The sequence below is a fragment of the Castor canadensis genome, chromosome 15, assembly GCF_047511655.1.
Source record: "Castor canadensis chromosome 15, mCasCan1.hap1v2, whole genome shotgun sequence".
NCBI lineage: Eukaryota > Metazoa > Chordata > Mammalia > Rodentia > Castoridae > Castor > Castor canadensis.
In genome coordinates, this window is record NC_133400.1 from 12,177,633 (window position 1) to 12,203,540 (window position 25,908).

Sequence of the window (25,908 nt, forward strand, 5' to 3'; positions counted from 1 at the left end):
GACAGCCATCATTCTAGTTTCTATTTCAGTAACTTTGACTATACTAACTACCTCATGTGAGTAGTATTTATTTTTTTGTGACTGACTTGTTTCACTTTGCATAATGTCCTCAAGATTCATGTATGTTTTGTATATGTCAGAATTTTCTTTTTAAGGTGAATAGTATTCCACTGTATGCATATACCACATTTTGTTTATTTATTTATCTATTGTGTCTGCCTGTTTTCTTCTCTTCTCTTTTCATGTTGGTCATTGAACTCAGGGCCTTATCCTCATTAGGGTTTTACCAATGAGCTGTACCCCCAGCTTCCAGAGTAACTATTTTAATTCACTTTTGAAATGCCATTGGGAGGATTCTTGTAGTTACACTACTCTAACTGTCTCCTTGTTGCCACTAGGAGAAGTGACACCAGGGAGGGCTTCTTTTCACTTTCTTTCTTGCTTCTTCGGGGCTACCCATGTTGTGCTGAATCATGAAATCTGTTTTCTGTGGATTCAGCTGTATGATTAGGAATTCAGGGGCTAGGGATCTGGCTCAAGTGGTAGAGCACCTGCCTGACAAGTGCAGGGATCTGAGTTCTAACACCATACTGTCAAGGTAGAGACAGAGACAGAGAGAGAGAGAGAGAGAAAGAAAGATAGAGAGAGAGAGATACAGATACAGATCCAATTGAAGTAGCTGAGAAAGTTCATCTCCTTGAGGAAAACAGGTCTCTCTTTACATTTCTTTTTAAGGCCCTCAAAGCAGATCTAACTCAGGTTTCCACTGATAGGAAAGAAGTGTGTACAGAGGGTGAAAAAGCACCAGGTGACTGGTGGCATGTGAATTGGACCTCTGACTTCTGATTTTTGTATTTCAGGGACACAAGGAAACCTACTGTTGCATTATCTGCTGTAGGTAAGTCTGTATATCCCTTAGTGTGCCTTCATTGCATTCCTTCCTGTTCTTTCCTTCCCATTTCTTCCTACACTCTGACCACCCACCCATGTCCTGTGCCCCTCTATGGTAGGGTGAAAATGAAAGTCCCACATTGTAAAGTGCTTGCTTCATGCTGCTGCTTAACCCTAATCTCTGCTTAGTTATGAACTGCTTCAGTGATTGTCATCATACATCCAATCTTGTTACATATTTACCTCCACCAACTGTCCCTCCACCACCCCATCCCGTGTGATTATTTCAAAGCAAAACCTGGATATTTTACCATTTGTTCAACAAATATTTTAAGTGATTTTACAAAAGAAGAATCTCTAAAAAGGAAAGTAGCTGTGATACCATTAACTTACTTAAAATATTAGTAATGGTCTTAGTATTATCAAATATCTGAGAAGTATCAGATTTCCCCAGTAGTGTCTCTCTGTCTCTGGTTCTCTCTGTGTATGTGTCTTTCTCTCTTTGTTTCTCTGTTTCTCTTTTTTGTTTTTATGTTTTGTGGTGCTGGGGAATGAACACAGATCCTTGCACACACTAGGCAAGTGCTTTACCAAGGAGCTACACCCCAGCCCTCTTGATGCATAGATGACACGCGGAGGAATTTCAGGTGCTCAGGGTTCTTGAGCCCACTCTGAGAATGAAAGCACAGGCGGACTCCAGCAGCAGAGGTCAGAAAGATTTTATTTGAAGAGAAGAGAAGAGAAAGACTTCATGGTGGGGAATACAGGGGGACTGGAAACCTGTGGTCCCATGGGTCAGGGTGGGGATTGGGTTTTACAGCCTTTTTGTGCATTGCCTGAGGGCGGAGATGCCTTTCAGATGCAGATGGGTGGTTCCTGGGAAGGAGAAGTGTCTTCTTGACCTCCTGTGGTCAGTCCTTCAAGTCCCCCCTCTCAGTGACCACCCTAACTGCTGTTAGGAATAGGGATGATGAAGACTATTTAGTAACTGCTTCCTGCTTACGGGGGTGATGAAGGGGCCCGCAGCAGCATCAGGGCTGACCACGAGAGGGGTTATTGAAGAGACCGCGATAGTAGGTCATTTTCATCTCCATCAGAGGCATTTGTAGTTTGATGGATTCTAGGGGGGGAAGAAACAAACTTGACAAGTGTTTGGGCAAGGCCCAAACACAAGCAAGAGAGTAATAGCAACTATAGGCCCCAGAAAGGGTAGGAAACAAGTCCTGGAGGGGAGCCAGGATTTTATTTGGTCCCATACCTGTGTAGAAACCTGAGTTTCAAGAGACTGCTCCCAGAGCCACTTAGCCTGTTGGAGAATATAGTCTGCATGTTCCTCTACAATGCCTGAAGTGTTTATATCTGTGCAACAGGAAGTATTGGCCATGGCACATACCCCTTCTTGTTTAGCCAAAAGAAAATCTAGGGCCAGGTGGTGGTCCATGACATACATACAGGCAAGGGACGACAAAGACCTTTGCATGTCCTTAATGGCAAGGCCTACCTGGTCTGAGGTGTCCATTACGACTTTGGTTAGGTTTTTTTGCAGTTACATGATTGGCAATTACCCCATAGCTAATTCCAGCTAGGGCTGCAGTTATTGCTATTATCCCTAAAACTATTAGAGCAACCTCCCTTTTCCTTTCAAATGGCTGCATGAGCATGCAGGATCTGGAAGGCATACTTAGAATCTATATAGATGTTGACTCTCTCTTCTTTTGACAGTGTTAGGGCTTCTGTTAGGGCCACTAATTCTACCAGTTGAGCACTTGTATTAGGAGGAAGAGGATCTTATTTGAGGTTGCCAAATTCTGTTACAACTGCAAACCCTGCATGTCTGACATCATTTTTCACAAAGGAACTACCATCAGTGTATAACTCTAGATCTGGGTTTTTTAAGGGCCAATCAGTTAAGTCAGGTCAGGCAGCATAATTTTCCATTAAGTACCTCCTCACATGAGTGTTCAGGATTTCCCCCTGCCTCTGGTAGAAGGGATGTAGGATTTAGGCTCTGACAGGTCCTTAAAGTTATTTCTGTCCCTCCCAGAAGCTGGGCCTGGTATTTAAGTAGACGGCTGTCAAATAGCCAAAGTTCTCCTTTTGAGTTTAAAATTCCCCCCTAGGTTGTGTGTGGTATAAACCATTAGGGGGTGGTTTAGAATAAGTTTTTGAGCTTAAGGCACTAGAAGCCTTACTGCAGCCACTGCTCTAAGACATCCTTGCCATCCCTTGGCTACCTGATCCAGTTCTTTGCTTAAGTAGCCTACTGGTTGGGGAGTGATGCCCTGGAGCTGAGTCACTACTCCCAAGGCCAGTCTTCCCTTTTCATAGACATATAATTGAAACTTGTCTTGTACTGAGAGACCCAGGGCTGGAGCTGTCATAAGGGGCTTTTTTAACCAGCGGAATGCATTTTCTGACTTGTCATCCCATTCAATAAAGGGCTGGGGATCCTTCTGTGCTTCCTTAAGGATTTGCTATAAGGGCCTGGCTAGGTCTGCATATTGCAGGATCCAAATTCTACAGTATCCTGTGATTCCCCAAAAGGCCCTCAATTGCTTTGGAGTTTTAGGTAGAGGGAACATCAGGATTGGATGGATTCTTTCTTCTCCTAGAGCCCTCATTTCTTTCTCCAGGACGAGATCTAAATATGTATCCCTAGACTGACACAATTGGGCTTTTTCTTTAGAGATTTTATATCCTCTATTTGCTAAGAAGTTTAGTAAGGATTCAGTGGCTTGTGAAATGACAGGCTCAGTCAATCCAAAGAGAAGGAGGTCATCTACATATTGTAGCAGAGTAACTTGTGGATATTGTCATTCTGCCAAGTCTTGGGTTAGAGCCAACTCAAAGAGATGAGGGCTGTCTCTGAATCCCTGGGGGAGGACAGTCCAGGTGACCTGTCCAGCCTTTCGTGTGGGGTCCTCAAAGGCAAAGATAGATTGGCTTTTAGGATGTAAGGGAATGCAAACGAAGGTATCCTTTAAGTCCAAGACAGAGTAGTAAGCAGTACCTGGAGGTATTTGGGCTAAAAGCGTATAGGGATTTGTAACTACAGGATGGAGAGGCACTACTGCTTCATTGATCAGGTGGAGATCCTGGACTAGCCTCCATTTGTTAGGTCCCTTCCTGACACTGAGAATAGGAGTATTATATGGACTGGAGCATTCTATTAGTAGTCCCTAACTCTTTTTTTTTTTTTTTGGGGGGGTTATAATCTTTTTCATCTTGTTTATTTGGTTTATTTATTTATTTATTTATTTTTAATTTTTATTTATTTATTTTTTTTTTCTTTTATTATTCATATGTGCATACAAGGCTTGGTTCATTTCTCCCCCCTGCCCCCACCCCCTCCCTTACCACCCACTCCACCCCCTCCCGCTCCCCCCCCCTCACTACCCAGCAGAAACTATTTTCCCCTTATCTCTAATTTTGTTGTAGAGACAGTATAAGCATTAATAGGAAGGAACAAGGGGTTTTGCTGGTTGAGATAAGGATAGCTATACAGGGCATTGACTCACATTGATTTCCTGTGCGTGGGTGTTACCTTCTAGGTTAATTCTTTTTGATCTAACCTTTTCTCTAGTACCTGTTCCCCTTTTCCTATTGGCCTCAGTTGCTTTTAAGGTATCTGCTTTAGTTTCTCTGCATTAAGGGCAACAAATGCTAGCTAGTTTTTTAGGTGTCTTACCTATCCTCACCCCTCCCTTGTGTGCTCTCGCGTTTATCATGTGCTCATAGTCCAATCCCCTTGTTGTGTTTGCCCTTGATCTAATGTCCACATATGAGGGAGAACATACGATTTTTGGTCTTTTGGGCCAGGCTAACCTCACTCAGAATGATGTTCTCCAGTTCCATCCATTTACCAGCGAATGATAACATTTCGTTCTTCTTCATGGCTGCATAGAATTCCATTGTGTATAGATACCACATTTTCTTAATCCATTCGTCTGTGCTGGGGCATCTTGGCTGTTTCCATAACTTGGCTATTGTGAATAGTGCTGCAATAAACATGGATGTGCAGGTGCCTCTGGAGTAACAGTCTTTTGGGTATATCCCCAAGAGTGGTATTGCTGGATCAAATGGTAGATCGATGTCCAGCTTTTTAAGTAGCCTCCAAATTTTTTTCCAGAGTGGTTGTACTAGTTTACATTCCCACCAACAGTGTAAGAGGGTTCCTTTTTCCCCGCATCCTCGCCAACACCTGTTGTTGGCGGTGTTGCTGATGATGGCTATTCTAACAGGGGTGAGGTGGAATCTTAGTGTGGTTTTAATTTGCATTTCCTTTATTGCTAGAGATGGTGAGCATTTTTTCATGTGTTTTTTTGCCATTTGAATTTCTTCTTTTGAGAAAGTTCTGTTTAGTTCACATGCCCATTTCTTTATTGGTTCATTAGTTTTGGGAGAATTTAGTTTTTTAAGTTCCCTGTATATTCTGGTTATCAGTCCTTTGTCTGATGTATAATTGGCAAATATTTTCTCCCACTCTGTGGGTGTTCTCTTCAGTTTAGAGACCATTTCTTTTGATGAACAGAAGCTTTTTAGTTTTATGAGGTCCCATTTATCTATGCTATCTCTTAGTTGCTGTGCTGCTGGGGTTTCATTGAGAAAGTTCTTACCTATACCTACTAACTCCAGAGTATTTCCTGTTCTTTCTTGTATCAACTTAAGAGTTTGGGGTCTGATATTAAGATCCTTGATCCATTTTGAGTTATTCTTGGTATAGGGTGATATACATGGATCTAGTTTCAGTTTTTTGCAGACTGCTAACCAGTTTTCCCAGCAGTTTTTGTTGAAGAGGCTGCTATTTCTCCATCGTATATTTTTAGCTCCTTTGTCAAAGACAAGTTGCTCATAGTTGTGTGGCTTCATATCTGGATCCTCTATTCTGTTCCACTGGTCTTCATGTCTGTTTTTGTGCCAGTACCATGCTGTTTTTATTGTTATTGCTTTGTAATATAGTTTGAAGTCAGGTATTGTGATACCTCCTGCATTGTTCTTTTGACTGAGTATTGCCTTGGCTATTCGTGGCCTCTTGTGTTTCCATATAAATTTAACAGTAGATTTTTCAATCTCTTTAATGAATGTCATTGGAATTTTGATGGGAATTGCATTAAACATGTAGATTACTTTGGGGAGTATCGACATTTTTACTATGTTGATTCTACCAATCCATGAGCATGGGAGATCTCTCCACTTTCTATAGTCTTCCTCAATCTCTTTCTTCAGAAGTGTATAGTTTTCCTTGTAGAGGTCTTTCACATCTTTTGTTAGGTTTACACCTAGGTATTTGATTTTGTTTGAGGCTATTGTAAATGGAATTGTTTTCATACATTCTTTTTCCGTTTGCTCATTGTTAGTGTATAGAAATGCTAATGATTTTTCTATGTTGATTTTATATCCTGCTACCTTGCTATAGCTATTGATGATGTCTAGAAGCTTCTGAGTAGAGTTTTTTGGGTCTTTAAGGTATAGGATCATGTCGTCTGCAAATAGGGATATTTTGACAGTTTCTTTACCTATTTGTATTCCTTTTATTCCTTCTTCTTGCCTAATTGCTCTGGCTAGGAATTCCAGTACTATGTTGAATAGGAGTGGAGATAGTGGGCATCCTTGTCTGGTTCCTGATTTTAGAGGGAATGGTTTTAATTTTTCTCCGTTAAGTATAATGCTGGCTGTAGGTTTGTCATATATAGCTTTTATAATGTTGAGGAACTTTCCTTCTATTCCTAGTTTTCTTAGAGCTTTTATCATGAAATGATGTTGGATCTTATCAAAGGCTTTTTCTGCATCTATTGAAATGATCAAGTGGTTTTTGTCTTTGCTTCTGTTAATGTGGTTTATTACGTTTATTGATTTTCGTATGTTGAACCACCCCTGCATCCCTGGGATGAAGCCTACCTGGTCATGGTGAATAATCTTTTTGATGTGTTGCTGAATTCGATTTGCCATTATTTTGTTGAGGATTTTTGCATCAATGTTCATTAGGGAGATTGGCCTATAGTTCTCCTTTTTGGAGGTGTCTTTGCCTGGTTTTGGGATAAGTGTAATACTGGCTTCATAAAATGTGTTTGGCAGTTTTCCTTCCCTTTCTATTTCATGGAACAGTTTAAGGAGGGTTGGTATCAGTTCTTCTTTAAAGGTCTGATAGAATTCAGCAGAGAATCCATCAGGTCCTGGACTTTTCTTTTTGGGGAGACTCTTGATTGCTACTTCAATTTCATTCTGTGTTATAGGTCTATTCAGGTGATTAATTTCCTCTTGGTTCAGTTTTGGATGATCATATGTATCTAGAAATCTGTCCATTTCTTTTAGATTTTCAAATTTATTTGAATATAGGTTCTCAAAGTAGTCTTTGATGATTTCCTGGACTTCCATGGTGTTTGTTGTTATCTCCCCTTTTGCATTCCTGATTCTACTAATTTGTGTTTTTTCTCTCCTCATTTTAGTCAGGTTTGCCAGGGGTCTATCGATCTTGTTTATTTTTTCAAAGAACCAACTTTTTGTTTCATTAATTCTTTGTATGGTTTTTTTGGTTTCTATTTCGTTGATTTCAGCTCTTATTTTTATTATTTCTCTCCTTCTATTTGTTTTGGGATTTGCTTGTTCTTGTTTTTCTAGGAGTTTGAGATGTATCATTAGGTCATTGATTTGGGATCTTTCAATGTTTTTAATATATGCACTCATGGCTATAAACTTTCCTCTCAAGACTGCCTTAGCTGTGTCCCATAGGTTCCGGTAGGTTGTGTTTTCATTTTCATTGACTTCCAGGAACATTTTAATTTCCTCTTTTATTGCATCGATGATCCATTCTTCATTAAGTAATGAGTTATTTAGTTTCCAGCTGTTTGCATGTTTTTTGTCTTCACTTTTGTTGTTGAGTTCTACTTTTACTGCATTGTGGTCAGATAGTATGCACGGTATTATTTCTATTTTCTTATATTTGCTGAGGCTTGCTTTGTGCCCTAGGATATGATCTATTTTGGAGAAGGTTCCATGGGCTGCTGAGAAGAATGTATATTGTGTAGAGGTTGGATGAAATGTTCTGTAGACATCTACTAGGTCCACTTGATCTATTGCATATTTTAGATCTTGGATTTCTTTACTGAGTTTTTGTTTGGATGACCTATCTATTGATGCTAATGGAGTGTTAAAGTCTCCCACAACCACTGTGTTGGCGTTTATATATGCTTTTAGGTCTTTCAGGGTATGTTTGATGAAATTGGGTGCGTTGACATTGGGTGCATACAGATTGATGATTATTATTTCCTTTTGGTCTATTTCCCCTTTTATTAGTATGGAATGTCCTTCTTTATCTCGTTTGATCAATGTAGGTTTGAAGTCTACTTTGTCAGAGAGAAGTATTGCTACTCCTGCTTGTTTTCGGGGGCCATTGGCTTGGTAAATCTTCTTCCAGCCTTTCATCCTAAGCATATGCTTATTTCTGTCGGTGAGATGAGTCTCCTGTAAGCAACAAATTGTTGGATCTTCTTTTTTAATCCATTTTGTCAAACGGTGTCTTTTGATGGGTGAATTAAGTCCATTAACATTAAGTGTTAGTACTGATAGGTATGTGGTGATTCCTGCCATTTAGTTATCTTAGTTGTTTGGAGGTTTGATTGTGTGTACCTAACTTGATGTTACTCTCTACTGTCTTGCTTTTTCTTATCCTGTGGTTTGGTGCTGCCTGCGTTTTCATGGTTAAGTTGGGTGTCACTTTCTGTGTGCAGGATCCCTTGCAGAATCTTTTGTAATGGTGGCTTTGTGGTCACATATTGTTTTAGTTTCTGCTTATCATGGAAGACTTTTATTGCTCCATCTATTTTGAATGATAGCTTTGCTGGGTAGAGTATCCTGGGGTTGAAGTTATTTTCATTCAGTGCCCGGAAGATCTCACCCCACGCTCTTCTTGCTTTTAATGTTTCTGTTGAGAAGTCTGCTGTGATTTTGATGGGTTTACCTTTGTATGTTACTTGTTTTTTCTCTCTTACAGCCTTCAATATTCTTTCCTTAGTTTCTGAACTTGTTGTTTTAATGACGATATGTCGTGGAGTAGTTCTATTTTGATCTGGTCTGTTTGGTGTCCTGGAGGCCTCTTGCATGTGTATGGGAATATCTTTCTCTAGATTTGGGAAATTTTCTGTTATTATTTTGTTGAATATATTACGCATTCCCTTCGCTTGCACCTCTTCTCCTTCTTCGATGCCCATGATTCTCAAGTTTGGTCTTTTGATGGAGTCAGTGAGTTCTTGCATTTTCTTTTCACAGGTCTTGAGTTGTTTAATTAATAGTTCTTCAGTTTTTCCTTTAATTACCATTTCATCTTCAAGTTCTGAGATTCTGTCTTCTGTTTGTTCTATTCTGCTGGATTGGCCTTCTGTTTTGTTTTGCAGTTCTGTTTCATTCTTTTTTCTGAGGTTTTCCATATCCTGGCTGTTTTCTTCTTTATTGTTGTCTATTTTTGTCCTGAGTTCATTTATCCATTTATTCATTGTGTTCTCTCTTTCACTTTGGTGTTTATACAGTGCTTCTATGGTTTCCTTTATTTCTTCTTTTGCTTTTTCAAATTCTCTATTTTTATTGTCTTGGAATTTCTTGAGTGTCTCCTGTACATTTTGGTTGACCCTATCCAGTATCATCTCTATAAAATTCTCATTGAGTACTTGTAGTATGTCTTCTTTTAAATTATTCTTGTGGGCTTCATTGGGTCCTTTGGCATAGTTTATCTTCATTTTGTTGGAGTCTGGATCTGAGTTTCTGTTCTCTTCATTCCCCTCTGGTTCCTGTACTAATTTTTTGCTGTGGGGAAACTGGTTTCCTTGTTTTTTCTGTCTTCCTGTCATTGTCCTTGGTGTTGTTACTGTCCCTGTACTGTGTGCAATTAAGTATTTTCTAGCTTGTAATAATAACAATGGTAATATTGAGAATGGAAGAGTGAGCTGAGATGGAAAGCAAGGAGTTAAAGAGAAGGGGAAAACAAATATACAGACAAGAGGGAGAAAGCAGAACAAGGTATCAGACAAGAGAGTTTCAAAGGTATAAACAGGGAGTGTTAGTGTACTAATCGACAGTAAGCTGAACAGACAATAGAGAGACAGAGAGAGGATTGAAAATCAAAGATAAAAAAAATAAAAAATAAGTATATGAAAGTAATATCTGTTTATAAAAATGAATTAAAATAAAATGGAAAATAGAAAATTAAAAAAAAAAAAACCAAAAAACTTCCAAGTTTATATGCAATGCAGTTTCAATCTTAATAATTTGGATGTCCGTCTCAATCTCCAGTCCTGGAGTAGGTGCCTCAGATGTTGTTCTGTAGTTGTCTCATCAAAGGGGATGCATAAAGTAGAACAAAACTACACACTCACACACACACAGAGGATTAAAAAAAAAAAAAAAAAAAAAGAGAAACCCACCAAGTGTCCCCAGTTCAAATGCAATACAGTTTCAGTAAGTTTTTCGGCTTGCAGGTGTAATTCGGTTGTTCTCTCATCAAAGGTAGGGAGAAAAAGAAAAAAAAGCATCTGGAGGCAGTTCTGAGAGTGGTATCTGCAACTGTGGCTTGCCTGCCTGCTGCTCTCCGCCTGTAGCTGGCGGCGTTATTTATGCAGATCTCTGGAGTGAGCTAGCGCTCACCTGGTCCCACAGGCTTTGTTTGCTCAGAGTTCTCCTGTGGGGGTGGGGGGGCCTCTGCTACAGGCTTTCCCCTTTCCAAGCACTGGGAAATGTGCCACTGCCCCGCGTTGTCAGGCCTGCGTGTTTATTTACAGTTCACTGGGAAGTGGGTCTTCCCTCCTCTCACAAGCGTCCCTGCTCCTGGTTGCTGGGTGTGCGCCCTGCTCCCGCCAGAGCCTCTCCGGCCCGCCCGGCTCATTTATTTACAGTCCCGGGAAGGCTTCCCTTCCCCCAATCTTTAGCACTCAGGATGCCCCACCCTCTTTCCAGCGTGTCTTAACTGTTCTTATTGCTTAGTACTCAGTTTCTCTTTTTTTCCCGGGTGGAGGTCAGTCTGTCCAGGGGGCTATGCTGCTCTGGCCCAGGCTTGTCTGTGGGGGAACCGCGGTACCGCGAAGCTCACCTGGTCCGCGTCTTCCCAAGCCGTATGGGCGCCGGCCACTGGCGGCCCCGGGGGCCTCCTCGGTTCTCCGTTTAACGTGAAGTGGAGATTCTCTGCGCCGGCTGGAGATGTGGAGGGGTCAAAGTTATGCCTTTTCTCAGTGATTATGCCTGCAAAGTGTGTCTCCAGCGTCTCTCCAAGATTTCACTATAGGAGGGTCGCTTTCTGCTTCCTACCTCTAGCCGCCATCTTGGAATTTCAGTCCCTAACTCTTTAAGTCTTTGATTATGGGAATTAGCCGCTCCTTAACTTCTGGCTTTAAAGGATATTGTTTTTGATGGGGAAACCAAGAGGGCTCCTTGAGATGAATTAGGACTGGGACCACTGTTCGTGACTGTCCCAGGGTATGTCCATCTGTCCACACCGTAGGGTCTACTTGTTCCTCTACTAGGGGCAAGCAAAAGTACTCTCCTGGGGGTAAAAGGAGCTGTACCCCCAACTTAGATAGAAGGTCTCTCCCTAGCAGAGGAGTACAAGTTTCTGGGACAATTAAAAAGGAGTGACAGAAATGGAAATCTCTCCAGGAGCAGGATAAAGGCTGAGTGAATTAACAGTCTAGAAGCTGGCCTGATATGCTCTGAACAATTATTTTCTTGGAGGACCTGGGTGTGGGAGAGAAAGAAATAGCTGAGATGCTGGCTCCAGTATTGATAAGGAGGCTGACATTGTGCTTTTTCTGAGGCTCCTCTGTTTTTACTGTGGTCACAGGAGCCTGGATGGGAGGCCCCAGGACCATCATTGGGTGGGAGGCTCTGGCCTTGGTTCCCCTGGGAACTGAGGACAGTGTGCCTTCCAATGTTTTCCCCTACAAATGGGGTAGGATCCTGGAGGAAGCTTTCTCTGGGGCACTCCCTCCTAAAATGGTCTGCCTGTCCACAATTGAAGTCATGTCCTTGGGTTTGGACTTTGCCCCAGGGAAGCCTCTCTGAGCACTGCTATCAGAGCCTCCTGTCATTTATCCTTTCTCTTTTCCTTCTCTAAGTCCTTCTTTTCTTTTTCTAAGTCTCTGTTATAGTATATGGACATGGCTACATGGACCAATTGGTCTAGATCTCTGCTCCCTTTAGCCACCAATTTTTGAAGCTTTTTATGGCTATCTGGGGCTGACTGTGTTAGAAATTTATCTTTTAGTATAGTTTCCTCTTCCTAAGACTCTGGTACAATGTTGGTAAGCTTTTGTAAAGCATCCTTAAATCTCTGTAGGAAAGCTACTAGGGTTTCTAAGGGTCCTTGCTGTACAGCTGTGACTTGGGAGTAATTAAGAGGTTTTGCCTTGGCTCTCCTTAGATCCTCAAGAATGCAGTGGATGAAATGGTTATGGCTCCATTCATCCTTGTCATTTTCAGGGTCCCACTTAAGGTCATATCTAGGTACTGCCTAATTTCCTGTTGGAATTGGGGTTCCCTTTTAGGTAGCCAGTGTCTCTTTCTTCTCCCTTCTCCTCCTCCTGTGAGAGCCCAGTCTGAGATAGGCCTGAAGGGCCACATTTAGCTAAGAGAGAATCATTTCCAGCTTTGGCTGCCTGATGTAGTACCTGGTGTTTCTCCAGAGCAGTAAGGGTCTGAGATAGCAATAGCATTACATCTTTCCAGCTCAGTTCAAAGTTTTGGCTGACTTCTCTGAATGCCTGGATGTATTGATCTGGGTTTTCTGTGTAATTTCCTAAATCCTTTTTTAATTTTTTTAAGTTCACTCACTCTAAAAGGAACGGGGGCCTTATCCCCTCTAGGAATTAACTGGAGGGAGTAGAGTACTGTGGGACAATGTCTGGTGCACTAGGTTGCTAGGTAAGGGGGAAGAAGAGGAGCTGATGGAGCATCAGATGGGTTCTTTGGTTCCTCAGGGGAGTTTGGGGATTTTTTTACAAAGGGTTACCATGGTTTGGGTATCTGGCTTGCATTTGTTCAGGCATTTTGGATGGTCTCTTAGGAAAAAGAATAGTTGAACATATGGAATTTTGGTCCACTTTCCCTCCTTTTTACAGGACATATCTAATTGAAGAATGGTATTATAATTAATGCTCCATCCTTCTGGCCATCTTTCCTCATCTCCCAGAGGATATTGTGGCCAAGCCTGGGTGCAGTAAAACGAGTTGCTTTCATTAAAATTAATATTTTAGTAAGCAGGCAAGAGGGATCCTTCCAGGATCCTTGAGGCTTGATTTCCCATCTAAAAAGGGAAATAAGGGAAAATTGGTCACCTTAGCAGAGGTTTCTCCTTTTACCTAGGCGTCCCCAGATGAGGAGAAACTCTGTGTGGGAGAGGGCGTCCCTCTCTGCCTTGCTCTCCTGCCACTGCCACCTGTGGCTAAGGTTGTGGAGGACATTTAGGTTTTCCGGGTGCAGCCATCCCCCTGGAAAGCCCCTGACCAACTTATTATCTTTTTTTTTTTTGACTTGACTATTTGCTCTGTGACCCAGGTACCTGGCTCTTCTCTACCAGCTGAAGGCCTATAATTTAAAAGCAACTCTATCAAAGTAACCAAGAGGGCATGCATGGCCAGAGGGAGGACCCCTGCAGAGGCGTGGATGGGGACTCCTGATGAAGTAGACTTTTGTCCCGCTATAGATCCTGTGAGGCATATATTTTCTATGAAAAGAGAGGGAACATCTGAAGGCTTTTGCTGTGGTAAGAGGCAAAAACAGAGAAGATCTTGAGGTCTCTGCCTTTTAACTTTTTTTTTTTCTTTTCCTGAGGGCAGGCTGTAGAACCTGTTTAACTAGTTTAACCAGTGCTTGACAAAGCCCCAGTTAGAAACTAGGACTTTCTGGTGCCTACAGGGATTTTTCCCAAATTCGCTCAAGAAAGAAGCCCATTACTGTTTAGAGCAAAGGGCGCTGGGGAGGGAGGGGGGGTGGACAACGATGACGACACAGGGGACACAACATGACACTCATCCTGAACTACTTGGGAAGGGAAGGAAAGGCTGAGGATTGGGGGAAGAGAGCGTTTCCAGGCTCAACACATGAGGGATTATTGGTCGCTACTGCTGTGCAGGTCAATCCTGCCTGAGGGCAGTACTGGAGCACTGGAAGCAAGTGGTGACCTCCACTCTCGGGCTACAGAAACCATGAAGGAAGCGTAAGAGATCTGATTGTTTGCCTCAGAAACAGACTGGAGGCTGGAGGGGTCCGAGACTTAGAAGCCTTTGGAGCCTCAGGGTGGGTCAGAAAGTTGCATCTCCAGCCTTTGGGTGACACTGGGGAGCACCCCAGCCAGATATTCTTATAGCTTGAAAAGAAACTTTCCTTTCCACTGGCTGTTATCAGACCTCCTCCTAAGCAGGTCAGATCTTGAAAGAGAGAAAGAGAGTTTAAGGAGGGAGGGAGCTGAGAGTTGAGAGGAAAAAAGCCTTGGGACACTGAAGTTCAGCTCTGCCCATGTAGCATTGGCAGTCCAGTATAAGCCCCCAGATGGCCCCTGAGTTCTCTTGAGTTACTTGTCTTACAGCGGTAATGGGCACGGAGCTTTTTCTCAGTTTCCCAAGGGAGAAACCCTCCTTAACAAAAGAGAGAGAGAGAGAGAGAGAGAGAGAAGGTCGACCTGAGAGGTCCCCCATAGTGCAGCCATTGTTGGGGGGCTCTCCTGGAGAACAGACTCCATCGTAGTGCCAGAGCCAGACGGTCACGGTTCGTTCCTAGGCAGCCTTTCCCAGTTTGGTACAACCTATACTGACCTCAGGTGAAGGCTGGTCCCTTTGTGCGTCACCAAATATGCACAGATGACATGCGGAGGAATTTCAGGTGCTCAGGGTTCTTGAACCCATTCTCAGAGTGAAAGCACAGGTGGACTCCAGCAGCAGAGGTTGTAAAGATTTTATTTGTAGAGAAGAGAAAGACTGCATGGTGGGGAATACAGGGGGACCAGAAACCGGTGGTCCCATGGGTCAAGGTGGGGATTGGGTTTTATAGCCTTTTTGTGCATTGCCTGAGGGTGGAACTGCCTTTCAGATGCAGATGGGTGTGTCCTGGGAAGGGGAAGTGTTTTCTTGACCTCCTGCAATCAGTCGTTCCTCTTTTTTTATTTTTGAAGAAATTGTTTGTCAATCCAAGTAAAGCTCATATTTACAAATAGTTGATATTTTTCTCTCTCTCTCTTTCTCTCTTTTTTAGTTGGTAACTTTCTTCTCCCTTTCTTTTTTGCGTTTGTTTGTTTTTCTTTTCCTGCAGATTTTGTATTGAAGAAACCAAGTTGTTTGTCCTGTGATTTCTCCACAATATAGATTCTGCTAATTGTATCCTCACAGTGTCACTTAACAAGGACAAACTGAGTCTTTTTTTTTTTTTGCCTTTAATTCTTTTTTTTTTTTTCATTTTTCTTTTATTATTCATATGTGCATACAAGGCTTGGTTCATTTCTCCCCCCTGCCCCCACCCCCTCCCTTACCACCCACTCCGCCCCCTCCCTCTCCCCCCCCTCAATACCCAGCAGAAACTATTTTGCCCTTATTTCTAATTTTGTTGTAGAGAGAGTATAAGCAATAACAGGAAGGAACAAGGGTTTTTGCTGGTTGAGATAAGGATAGCTATACAGGGCATTGACTCACATTGATTTCCTGTGCGTGGGTGTTACCTTCTAGGTTAATTCTTTTTGATCTAACCTTTTCTCTAGTTCCTGGTCCCCTTTTCCTATTGGCCTCAGTTGCTTTAAGGTATCTGCTTTAGTTTCTCTGCGTTAAGGGCAACAAATGCTAGCTAATTTTTTAGGTGTCTTACCTATCCTCACCCCTCCCTTGTGTGCTCTCGCGTTTATCATGTGCTCATAGTCCAATCCCCTTGTTGTGTTTGCCCTTGATCTAATGTCCACATATGAGGGAGAACATATGATTTTTGGTTTTTTGAGCCAGGCTAACCTCACTCAGAATGATGTTCTCCAATTCCATCCATTTACCAGCGAATGATAACATTTCGTTCTTCTTCATGGCTGCATAGAATTCCATTGTGTATAGATACCACATTTTCTTAATCCATTCGTCAGTGGTGGGGCATCTTGGCTGTTTCCATAACTTGGCTATTGTGAATAGTGCCGCAATAAACATGGATGTGCAGGTGCCTCTGGAGTAACAGTCTTTTGGGTATATCCCCAAGAGTGGTATTGCTGGATCAAATGGTAGATCGATGTCCAGCTTTTTAAGTAGCCTCCAAATTTTTTTCCAGAGTGGTTGTACTAGTCTACATTCCCACCAACAGTGTAAGAGGGTTCCTTTTTCCCCCGCATCCTCGCCAACACCTGTTGGTGGTGGTGTTGCTGATGATGGCTATTCTAACAGGGGTGAGGTGGAATCTTAGCGTGGTTTTAATTTGCATTTCCTTTATTGCTAGAGATGGTGAGCATTTTTTCATGTGTTTTTTTGCCATTTGAATTTCTTCTTTTGAGAAAGTTCTGTTTAGTTCACGTGCCCATTTCTTTATTGGTTCATTAGTTTTGGGAGAATTTAGTTTTTTAAGTTCCTTGTATATTCTGGTTATCAGTCCTTTGTCTGATGTATAGTTGGCAAATATTTTCTCCCACTCTGTGGGTGTTCTCTTCAGTTTAGAGACCATTTCTTTTGATGAACAGAAGCTTTTTAGTTTTATGAGGTCCCATTTATCTATGCTGTCTCTTAGTTGCTGTGCTGCTGGGGTTTCATTGAGAAAGTTCTTACCTATACCTACTAACTCCAGAGTATTTCCTACTCTTTCCAAACTGAGTCTTGAAATTATTTTCTAATGTGTCTGTTTTCATCACTTAGTTGGAATTGACTTTCTAGAATTCTCAGTTGGAACTGTTAGGGAATATTTCTACCACTTCCCAAGAGTAAAATGTGGATCTAGAACTGTAAGTTTACAGTGATGGAACCCAATCCATCAGTGTTTTGGAATCCATGATAACATATTTTCTGTTTCTTAAATCCTATTCCCCTGTAACTCTTAGAACATTCAAAAACACATTTGGTATTTGCTCTGAAATGATTACATGATTCTTTGTTCCTTTGTACCCCCCCACATTTCATTATTTAGGCACTTAGCATTGTGATTGTATTAAGCAGCTCTCTAGCTAACCTGTGAGATTATGTGTGATTTGTGATAGATTTATGATAAAAGGTTAGGGACCATGTCTGTTGTGGTCCCTAACCTCACAGTGCACTATCGGCAATTGTGCCTGATCCAAGGAGATGCTTAATAAATACTTGTTCCACAGATTTAGGAATCAGTCACTGGTGCTTCCATGCGCAAATGTTTAACAGTTTTATTGTCTTGATCTCCCAGTTGGTCTCCCACATTAGGCACTTATGATCTGAGACATAGAGTGGCTGCTGGAGATGTATAACTGAATAAAAATATAAATGGTCTGTAAATGCCTAAATCACAATTCCCTGAGTTTGTTATTCATACATACAGGTTTCTAAGTTAAATTGGTTTTAGAGAAATCCTAAAAAGGAAGATGATTCTCTTTTTTTCAGCTTACTTGTGCTGATGTCTTTCTTTTCTGCTGTAGGTCCTTCTAAAAAATAGAACTTGGAGACTTCTCTCCTTTCTGTGCCTCACTGAGGTGCCTTTGTGCCAAACTACCCTGGGGTAGAAAAGGCCAACAAAGGGCTTGAGACCCTTACCAGCTGCTTGCTCGATGTCATTCCCTGAGAGATGCAGCCCATGGTACTACCTATTCCCAAGACAGGGGTTCCCCATCTCAGTGGGCACCTTGTTTATTACCTTTGGGGAGGGTGTCAGTAAGAACACATCTACCTGTGCTCTGGGTCTCAACTCTCACAGCCTGGGCCCTCTGTTTGACCCCATGTCACGATCCTAGTAAAAGCAGGTTGGATTGGGTGGTCTCAGAATCCCTTGGGATTTTATGGCCTCCCCCTGGGGAAGATGGGTTCACTTGGAGCTCTTCATGTAACCTCCCAGTGTCTCCTCTAGCAGATGCCCTTTCTTGCAAAGAAACCAGATCTCTTGAGTGATCTGACCTTGATTCATGTTTAGTGACCTTTTGCTTTTGCTCTTAGATGACTTAAGGTGCTCTGTGTCTCAAGAATAAACAAAACAGCCAGGTACCAGTGGCTCACACCTGTAATCCTAGCTATTTAAGAGGCAGAGATCAGGAGGATAATGGTTTGAAGCCAGCCTGGGCAAAAAAGAAAAAAAAAAAAAATAGGGCTGGTGGAGTGGCTCAAGGTGAAGGCCCTGAGTTCAAGCCCCAGTACTGCCAAAAAAATAAAAAATAAATAAACAAGACAAATTGGGGATAGAGGGACAAAAAGGGGGTTGGGTAACAGGTACAAAAATATAGTTAGATAGGAGGCGTGTATTTTAATGTTTCATGGCATGGTAGGATGAGTAGTTTATAACAAGTTATTATATACTTTATAAAGAACTAGAAGAGAAGCATTTGAAAATTCTCAGTACAAAGAAGTGGTAAATGAGAGAGGAGATGAAAATGCTGATTACCCCAATTTGATCATTATACATTGTATACATGCTTTATCCACACTGCACCCCATGAATATGTACAATTAAAAAATTTTGTTAGGCATCAGAGGCTCATGCCTGTTATCCTAGCTACTTGGTAGGCTGAGATTGGGAGGATTGTGGCTCAAGGCCACCCCAGGAAAATGGTTCAAGACATCCCATCTCCAAGATAACCAGAGCAAAATGGACTGGAGGTGTAGCTCAAGTGGTAGAGCATCTGCTTTGCAAGTATGAAGCCCTGTGTTCAAATCCCAGTCCCACCAAAAAAAAAAAAAATTTAGTGGAGAAAAAAACAAGACAAATGAACACCCTTATGAAACTCAACACAACATATCCCTGGGCAAAAGACAAGTTCTGAATTGAGGGGGGGGAGTTAATTTGATAAAAGCATGAAGCACCCAAGGCAAAACCCCCTTGGACTATCAATATATATTTAAATAAAGGCAGGAGGGAAAAATAAATCTTTTCTGGGGTGGATACCTATGGGAGGGGTGGGCACAAGGAAGGGGGAATAGGGGTGTTTATGGTGGATGTGTTTTGTATCCATATGAAAATAGAATGAAAACCTGTTGAAACTGTTCTAAGAAGTAGGGGAGAGGGGAAGAAGGAGAATGATGTAGGGAGTAAAGCCAACTAAGATATATTTTAAACACATACGTAAGTATCACTATCTGTTCCCCTGTATAACTATTATATGCTAATAATATCATAAAAAAACAAAACAAAACAAGGTCTGGGCTTTTTCCCCATTTCTTGTTAGTTTCTGAGTCTTTGCTCTAGTTCATGTCTGGACCTCTTGGATCAGGTTGATGTCAAAGCCCCATGTCTACTCTGGGTCTTTCCAGCAATAGCCACCCAGCCAAAGCAAAAGGTGGTAAAGCAGTTCTATCTGTTGTTGTGTGGACTAGGAGGAGAAGAGACAGAAAGGACAGTCAGTAGTTTGGTGTTGGTTTAACTTGATTAACATGATTTATTTGAGTCAGCTAGAAGTGTCTCAACCCTTTTTGACATCTTACATTACATCTTCTGTCTTATGTAGTTCTCTTTTAATTATTGCTGCCTCTCTGTTTGGCACAGAGGGAAAAGGACTGAGTTCACATGGTCCTGACTTCATGAGCATAATGTCAGTGCCACGTCTAACTGTGCAGATTGAGAGATGAGAATTGGGAGAGATTATAGGGCCTCTAAGTGCAGAATTGGTCCAAACTGGCTGATTCTTCAGCTCAGCTTCAGCATATGGCTGTTCCCCTATAATTGTCCCTGAAAACAACAACAAAGAGTGGGAAGGAGCCATTGTGAAAGTTGAGACTCTTGGGGTGTCATCGGTGATGATGAGGGGTCAGATTAGGTGACAAATCAGTTATCAATCAGCAGTTGGTAAGTACTCAACTCCTGCTCATGTAAGAAACTACATTTTCTTGCTGATTCTGTTCAGAGTAACCTGTGGATTTTTTTCCTGGAGATTACTGACTTTTGGCTTCTTTTTTATCTGCAATGGCAAAGTCATGGAGACTGAAGGATTCTGTGCTTATTTAGGCGGAGCTCATTCTCCAGCCCTGCTGGCCGTGGAAGCTCTGCTTCCGAAAGCATTGAGGGAAGCAGCTTTTTTCCCTGTTTTTTTCTTTGCAGCGGGTGCTTCCCAGGTGAAATGGAATAAAAAAAACGCTAACTGCCTTGCCACCAGCCATGACGGTGATGTACGGATATGGGATAAGCGGGTGAGTGACCTTATATTCCCCACATTTGGTTTTTGGTCCCTCCCAGAGGGTATGAAGAAGATGTTATGCCTCATGCCTGTAATTCTAGGTACTCAGGAGGCAGAGATCAGGAGGATCTCAGTTTGAAGCCAGCCTGAACAAATAGTTCATGAGAATTTATCTTGAAAAAACCCATCACAAAAAAAGGGCTGGTGGGGTGGCTCACAGTGTAGTCCCTGAGTTCATCCCCCAGTACTGCAAAAAAAAAAAGGATATTATGAGTCCCAAGACTTGTCTTGACAGGCTGAGGAACCCTGTGCACCATGGCAAGTTGTCATTTTAACATAATAGGTACCGGATAACATTTGCTTTCCAATTGACTTGATGTTGAAGGAAGATTGGGAAGCGAGACATTACGGTTGGTGATTGAGAACATGAACTCAGCCTGACCTAAGTTATAGCCCTGTTTTGCTTCTTCTAATTAGGATATCAGGTAAGCCACTGTAACTTCTCTAAGCCTCATTGTCCTCACCTTTGAGATGAAGTTAGTAGTGAGGGAATTATTGTGGTCAAGCCTTGGGGACCCCACACTTTTAGAATGATCAGCAGGCTTCTTATCCCTGCCCATGTTTGCAAAGTGCAAACTAGTTCTAAAACATACACAATTCTTCATACTTGTACTTTAGATCATTTTGTTATGCTCAGTCTCCCCTGAGAATCTAGATACCCATCAGCCTCAGATAGCCTGCACACTGATCATACATTCCCACTGCTGCAGCCCATGTACTGACAGGTACAGAGAAGCTACCAGGTCCTGGTGTAATGAAAAAGGCAACTGGAAGTTTGGTATGTTGGTGTCAGTGAGAATCTTACTGTCAGATGGACAGGTGGGTAATAATGGATAAGAGCTGCGGTATAAATAATGTTCCTTGATCTGTGAAGCCTGAGGCTAGAGATCCTCACCTTTGTGATTATCCCAACCAAGGTACTGATTTAAAGTACCTTTCTCACTCTCAATCTCCCGCATAACGAATTATAGATGTGCACATCCATGCCCAATTTTTTCCTTTATATAGGTCTTACTAACTTTTTGCCTAGGACTGACCTCAAACCACGATCCTCCTGATCTTTGCTTCTTGAGTAGCTGGTATTACAGGCATGACCTACCACTTCTAGCCCCTACCCATAAAGTCTTAAGCATTGCTTCTGGCTGCATAGGAAGTACTGTCATACATTTGGAAGAGAAGAGGACAGATTGGGTATAGCAGGTCCTGTCTGTTGAACTAGGCTCTAGGACCTGCTGGGCATGCAGTGTGCTGGCTGAAGCCCCCCACCTTAGGGAGCTCTTAGGGGATGGGGTAATTTCATAGAGGTTGGGCGCATGTATCTCTTATGTGTTAGTTTCTGTCCCTTTGGTCTAATATGGTAATAGCCATTTTCTCCTTTTATTTGTCATAAGTTGGTGACTGGTTTTATTCAGGCTCTAGAATAGCACTTTACTATAGTAAATGGTTTAAATAAGGCTGGGCTGTAATCCCAGCAGTCGGAAGGCTGGAATGAATTTGAGGCTAACCTGGGGTACATAGTAAGTTCTAGGCCAGCCAGAGGTGCCTAATGAGACCCTGTCTCAAAACAACAAAACACCACCCAAATAAAAAGGACTAATACATTTAGTTAGTTTGTAGTGCTTACATAGTTGGCTTGGACTTTTTTTCAGAACCATAGGCAAAATAAACATAGGAAAAGAAACAAAACAATCTGTTATTGCATGTTTTTCTTATTGGTTCACTGAGAACACTAACTTCCCTCTGCCCTTTTCTCTATTTTGTTGAAGCAATTTTAATTTTTAAAATACGTATTATACGTAGGGTTTCTGCTTGGGTGGGTTGTAAGTGTGATCGTAGTTTCACCTCTCTGGCTCTCTCTGGTGTCAGAGCAGCACTGAGGGCATCAAGCAGCATGGGCTTACAGTACAGTGTCAGTGGTTATGTTGGACTTCTATCCAGCTTCACAGGAGGCTCACAGGTAACTCATGGTACTGACATTTGCTCAGCCTGCTACATTCAGGCATCGTTCTGAGAGCTTTACCGGTATAGGTTAGTTTCCCTTTGTAACTAGCCTTTCCGTAAGAACTGTTCTGATCCCTGTTCTACAGATGAGTAAACTGAGGCACATTGCTGCCAGGATTTGAACCCAGGGAGGTTGCTTCTGGAGACTGTACTGTTGACTTCATTGACTAATGCCAATTGCGGAAGTAACACATGCTCTTTATAGAAAATATAAGAGAAAAAGACCACTCACAATCCTACTACCTAGAAGGAAAATGTTAGCATTTTTAGTTTTTTTGAAATGTAGTTTACCATATCATGCATGTAGTTATGTGTACTGTTTTCATTTAGCATTACAGCTAATGCAGTTCCTCTAAGTATGTTTTTCTTTTTATTATTGTAATTATTAACACATATTAACTGTACAAATTAATAGGATTCACTGTATCTAACTTTTAATGGCTAGATCATATTGTATCACACAGCTGTAGTATATAATTTATTCAATTTAAGTATTCCCCACCTACTGATTATTTGTTTCTGGTATTTTAGTGTTCCACCAAGGGAAGCATCTTTTTATCTGAAGCTTTCATTGAATTTGAATTATTCCCTTTGAAAAGGAAAATATTTAGTCTCTTGACAAACCTTTCAGAAATTTTTCCCCCATTGTTGTCACCAACAGTGACAAATACAACTTTAGTAGCATTGAGTATTATTTATGAACATCTTCTAATTTGATAGCTTAAATATTTTTTGAGGCTGAGCACAGTGGCTCACATCTGTAATCCTGGCTACTCAAGAGGTGGAGATCAGGAGGATTGTGGTTCAAGGCCAGCCTGGGCAATAAGTCAGCCATGGTGGTGTGCATCTGTGGCCCCGCTGCATGGGAGGCATAGGTAGGATGATTGCCATCTGAGGCTGGTTCCAAGCAAAAATGTGAGAACCTATCCAAAAAAATAACTAAAATAAAAAGGCTGGGAGTATGGCCTGAGTAGCAAACATGAGGTCTTGAGTTCAAACCCCAATACTGCCCTCCCACCCCAATCTTGCTTTGATGTATATTTCTGAAGTTGCCTTCCAAGTTTGGTTTATTTATTTAAAAAAAAAATTTTTTTTTGTGGCGCTAGGGATCAAATCCATGGCCTCATGCATGTTGGACCAGCACCCTACCCATACCCTGAGCCCAGTTTGTTATGAATGCTGATAGGCGTGTGTGTGTGTGTGTGTGTGTGTGTGTGTGTGTGTGTGTGTGTGTATTGGTTTTCTTTTGGGATCTTAGTGCTCAGTCATTGTAAGATTGGTGATTTTACCCTCATGGTTGAGGTTGGATACTTTTGGAATTCACAGCCCCTCTGTGTGATTGTGAGGATGAGGAGTGGGAAAGGTACCCTGTGAAAAGATAAAAAGCATTCATTCCCCATATCTTTTATTGAAGTCACCCATCAGAATGGAGTGGGTAGAAATTTGGCTAACAGGCCCATTTCCCTGTGAAAGAAAGTTGGATAGGTCTTTTGGTGGTGGTGGTTCATTTGGTTTAAGCAAAAGCCAGTAGAATTTGTATAATAGTATTTGGCAGTAATTTTGTTCCCCTCAGTACCCAGCAGATTGTTACGTGGTGGACACTCCTCGAGTTCTTTCAAAATTGACAAACTCAGTGCTAATCTGTTGCAGAAACCCAGCACCGCAGTGGAATATCTAGCAGCCCACCTCTCCAAAATCCATGGCCTGGACTGGCACCCAGACAGTGAGCACATTCTTGCTACCTCCAGTCAAGACAACTCTGTCAAGGTGAGTGGGACCCAGTGGGACATCAGAGGAGCTGTTGGGGACCCTCAGAGATGTGATAGCACCTTGGAAGAAAAGCTGCAGTGTGCCACATGCTCTGTGTCTTTCCTGGGTGCCTGGGAGCTGAACAAAAAACTTGGTTATATTGCTAGCACGAGTGATGTAGCAGCTAGCTGATGTGGCTCTTGATTTGCTCAGAAGGTTTTCTTTCCATCCATGGAAGGAGTCAGTGACATAAGCATTTAGAAAGGGAAAGAAGTTTACTTGCAAAGAAGTTGCAAGGAAGTCAGAAATATACACAGAGATAAAAGTTCACATTACCAAGTTTACAGTTAGTCGGTTCACAATGGGAAGGCAGCAGTTTGGTTATCATATCTGGAAAAGTTTTGACCTCACATCTGCATTGCAGAAGTTGGGTAGAGTTGTTTTGTTCAGTATTTTCCAACGTACAGGAAATGCTCAAGGTGTACGTGTTTCGTGACTGTTGTTTTGGTTTATCTGAGAGTACAGTTTTTCTTGTTTGTCCTCTCCAACTGTGGCATGTTCTGTGCACCCTTGGTCAGAGAGGTGGTAGGGCAGGGCCATCTCTGCTCCGCAGCCCCTCTTGTAGCCCCAAGGATCACAGAAGTTGGTTTAGCAATTCTGTGACACTGCATTATTAATTTTAATGCCTACTGTATCTACATAGGTGTGTACAACATCTTTCTGGTATGGTTAGCAAAACTGAGGTCATACCTAAGGTTTAAAAGTTAACTATGTCTTGAGGTTTATAAATTCCCTTTAAATAAATTTTTATTGTTATAATTGTTTTAGTAGTCTACTATTAGTTATTATTTTTAATATCTTATTATTTGCAATTTACTTTCATGTGCCAGAAGTGGCATGTTTGCCTTTATTTTGTTTGTTACATTTGGGTTTTTGTCCCACATTCCCATCAGCTTAGCTCCCAAGTTCAGGAACCAGAAACATCTAGTTCTGCATTTGAAAAAGAGGTTAATAACATCTTTATATGTTGTAAAGATTAAGTGAGATTTAAAAACCCTTGAACTTTTAAGCGTATATCTGAAATGTAGTATTAAGTAGTCAGATATTTCGTCTTTCTTTTTTTTTTTTTTTTTTTGGACAGTACTGGGGTCTGAACTCAGGGGTTCATGCTTGCTAGGCAGGCACTTTACTGCTTGAAACACACCTCCAGCCCTGTTTCTTCTAGTGTTATTGAATTACTTGTCTGGTACAAAAGTGGTACAGGATCAAAACCTGTTACTTTTTTACCTTTCAGCCAGGAAGTTATTACTGGGCAGTTGACAGTGACCTGTCCTGACTGACGGCCCTTGTGAGGTCCAGAACCCCGTGATGTTTATAGATACGTGGGAAGGATCCTTTGTGTAGCTCACGGTAGTGTGGTTATGGGGGTGGAACTGAAAATACACTATTGAAATGTTTCTTTGGCGGACAGAAAGCAGTGAGTTCAAAGGCTATGCTTATTTCAATAGTCGAGTTTTTAAAATGATGTTTATTTTTAAAAGATGTCTTTTTTTGTAGTTCTGGGATTACCGCCAGCCTCGGAAATACCTTAATATTCTCCCATGCCAGGTGCCTGTCTGGAAGGCCAGATACACGGTGAGTGAGATATTCATGTTCCAGACACGGGCCAAGAGACACCTTATTTTCTCTGTGAGGTAGTTTTCTCTTTCTGTCTTGGTTTGGGGTACAGCAAGTGTGGTCATGATGGCATAAGTGCTGTTAACTACTTAAAAATTTACCCTTGAAATGCTGGGTGGGCATCTGTCTTAGATCCAGTGAACCGAAAACCTGGTGGTGTGAAGATGCTCACTGGTGGCAGGGCAGCAGAGTAAGGGGGAGGAGAGAGTTGAGGGCTTGGAAGCTGAAAAAACTCTGGCTTCAGATTCAGACAATCTAGT

At 41.8% G+C, this 25,908-nt stretch overlaps 1 protein-coding gene across 5 annotated transcripts in view; it reads left to right on the top strand.

Annotated features, from left to right (window-relative positions):
- Wdr59 (WD repeat domain 59) overlaps nt 1–25,908 on the top strand; it is a 104,509-nt gene that overhangs the window by 29,546 nt on the left and 49,055 nt on the right. For all 5 annotated transcript variants that reach the window (XM_074055652.1, XM_074055654.1, XM_074055653.1 and 2 more), the window contains 4 exons: nt 861–898; nt 20,086–20,174; nt 23,873–23,989; nt 25,529–25,606. In XM_074055652.1, the coding sequence (XP_073911753.1) occupies nt 861–898; nt 20,086–20,174; nt 23,873–23,989; nt 25,529–25,606 (322 nt within the window). The remainder of the gene's footprint in view (nt 1–860; nt 899–20,085; nt 20,175–23,872; nt 23,990–25,528; nt 25,607–25,908) is intronic.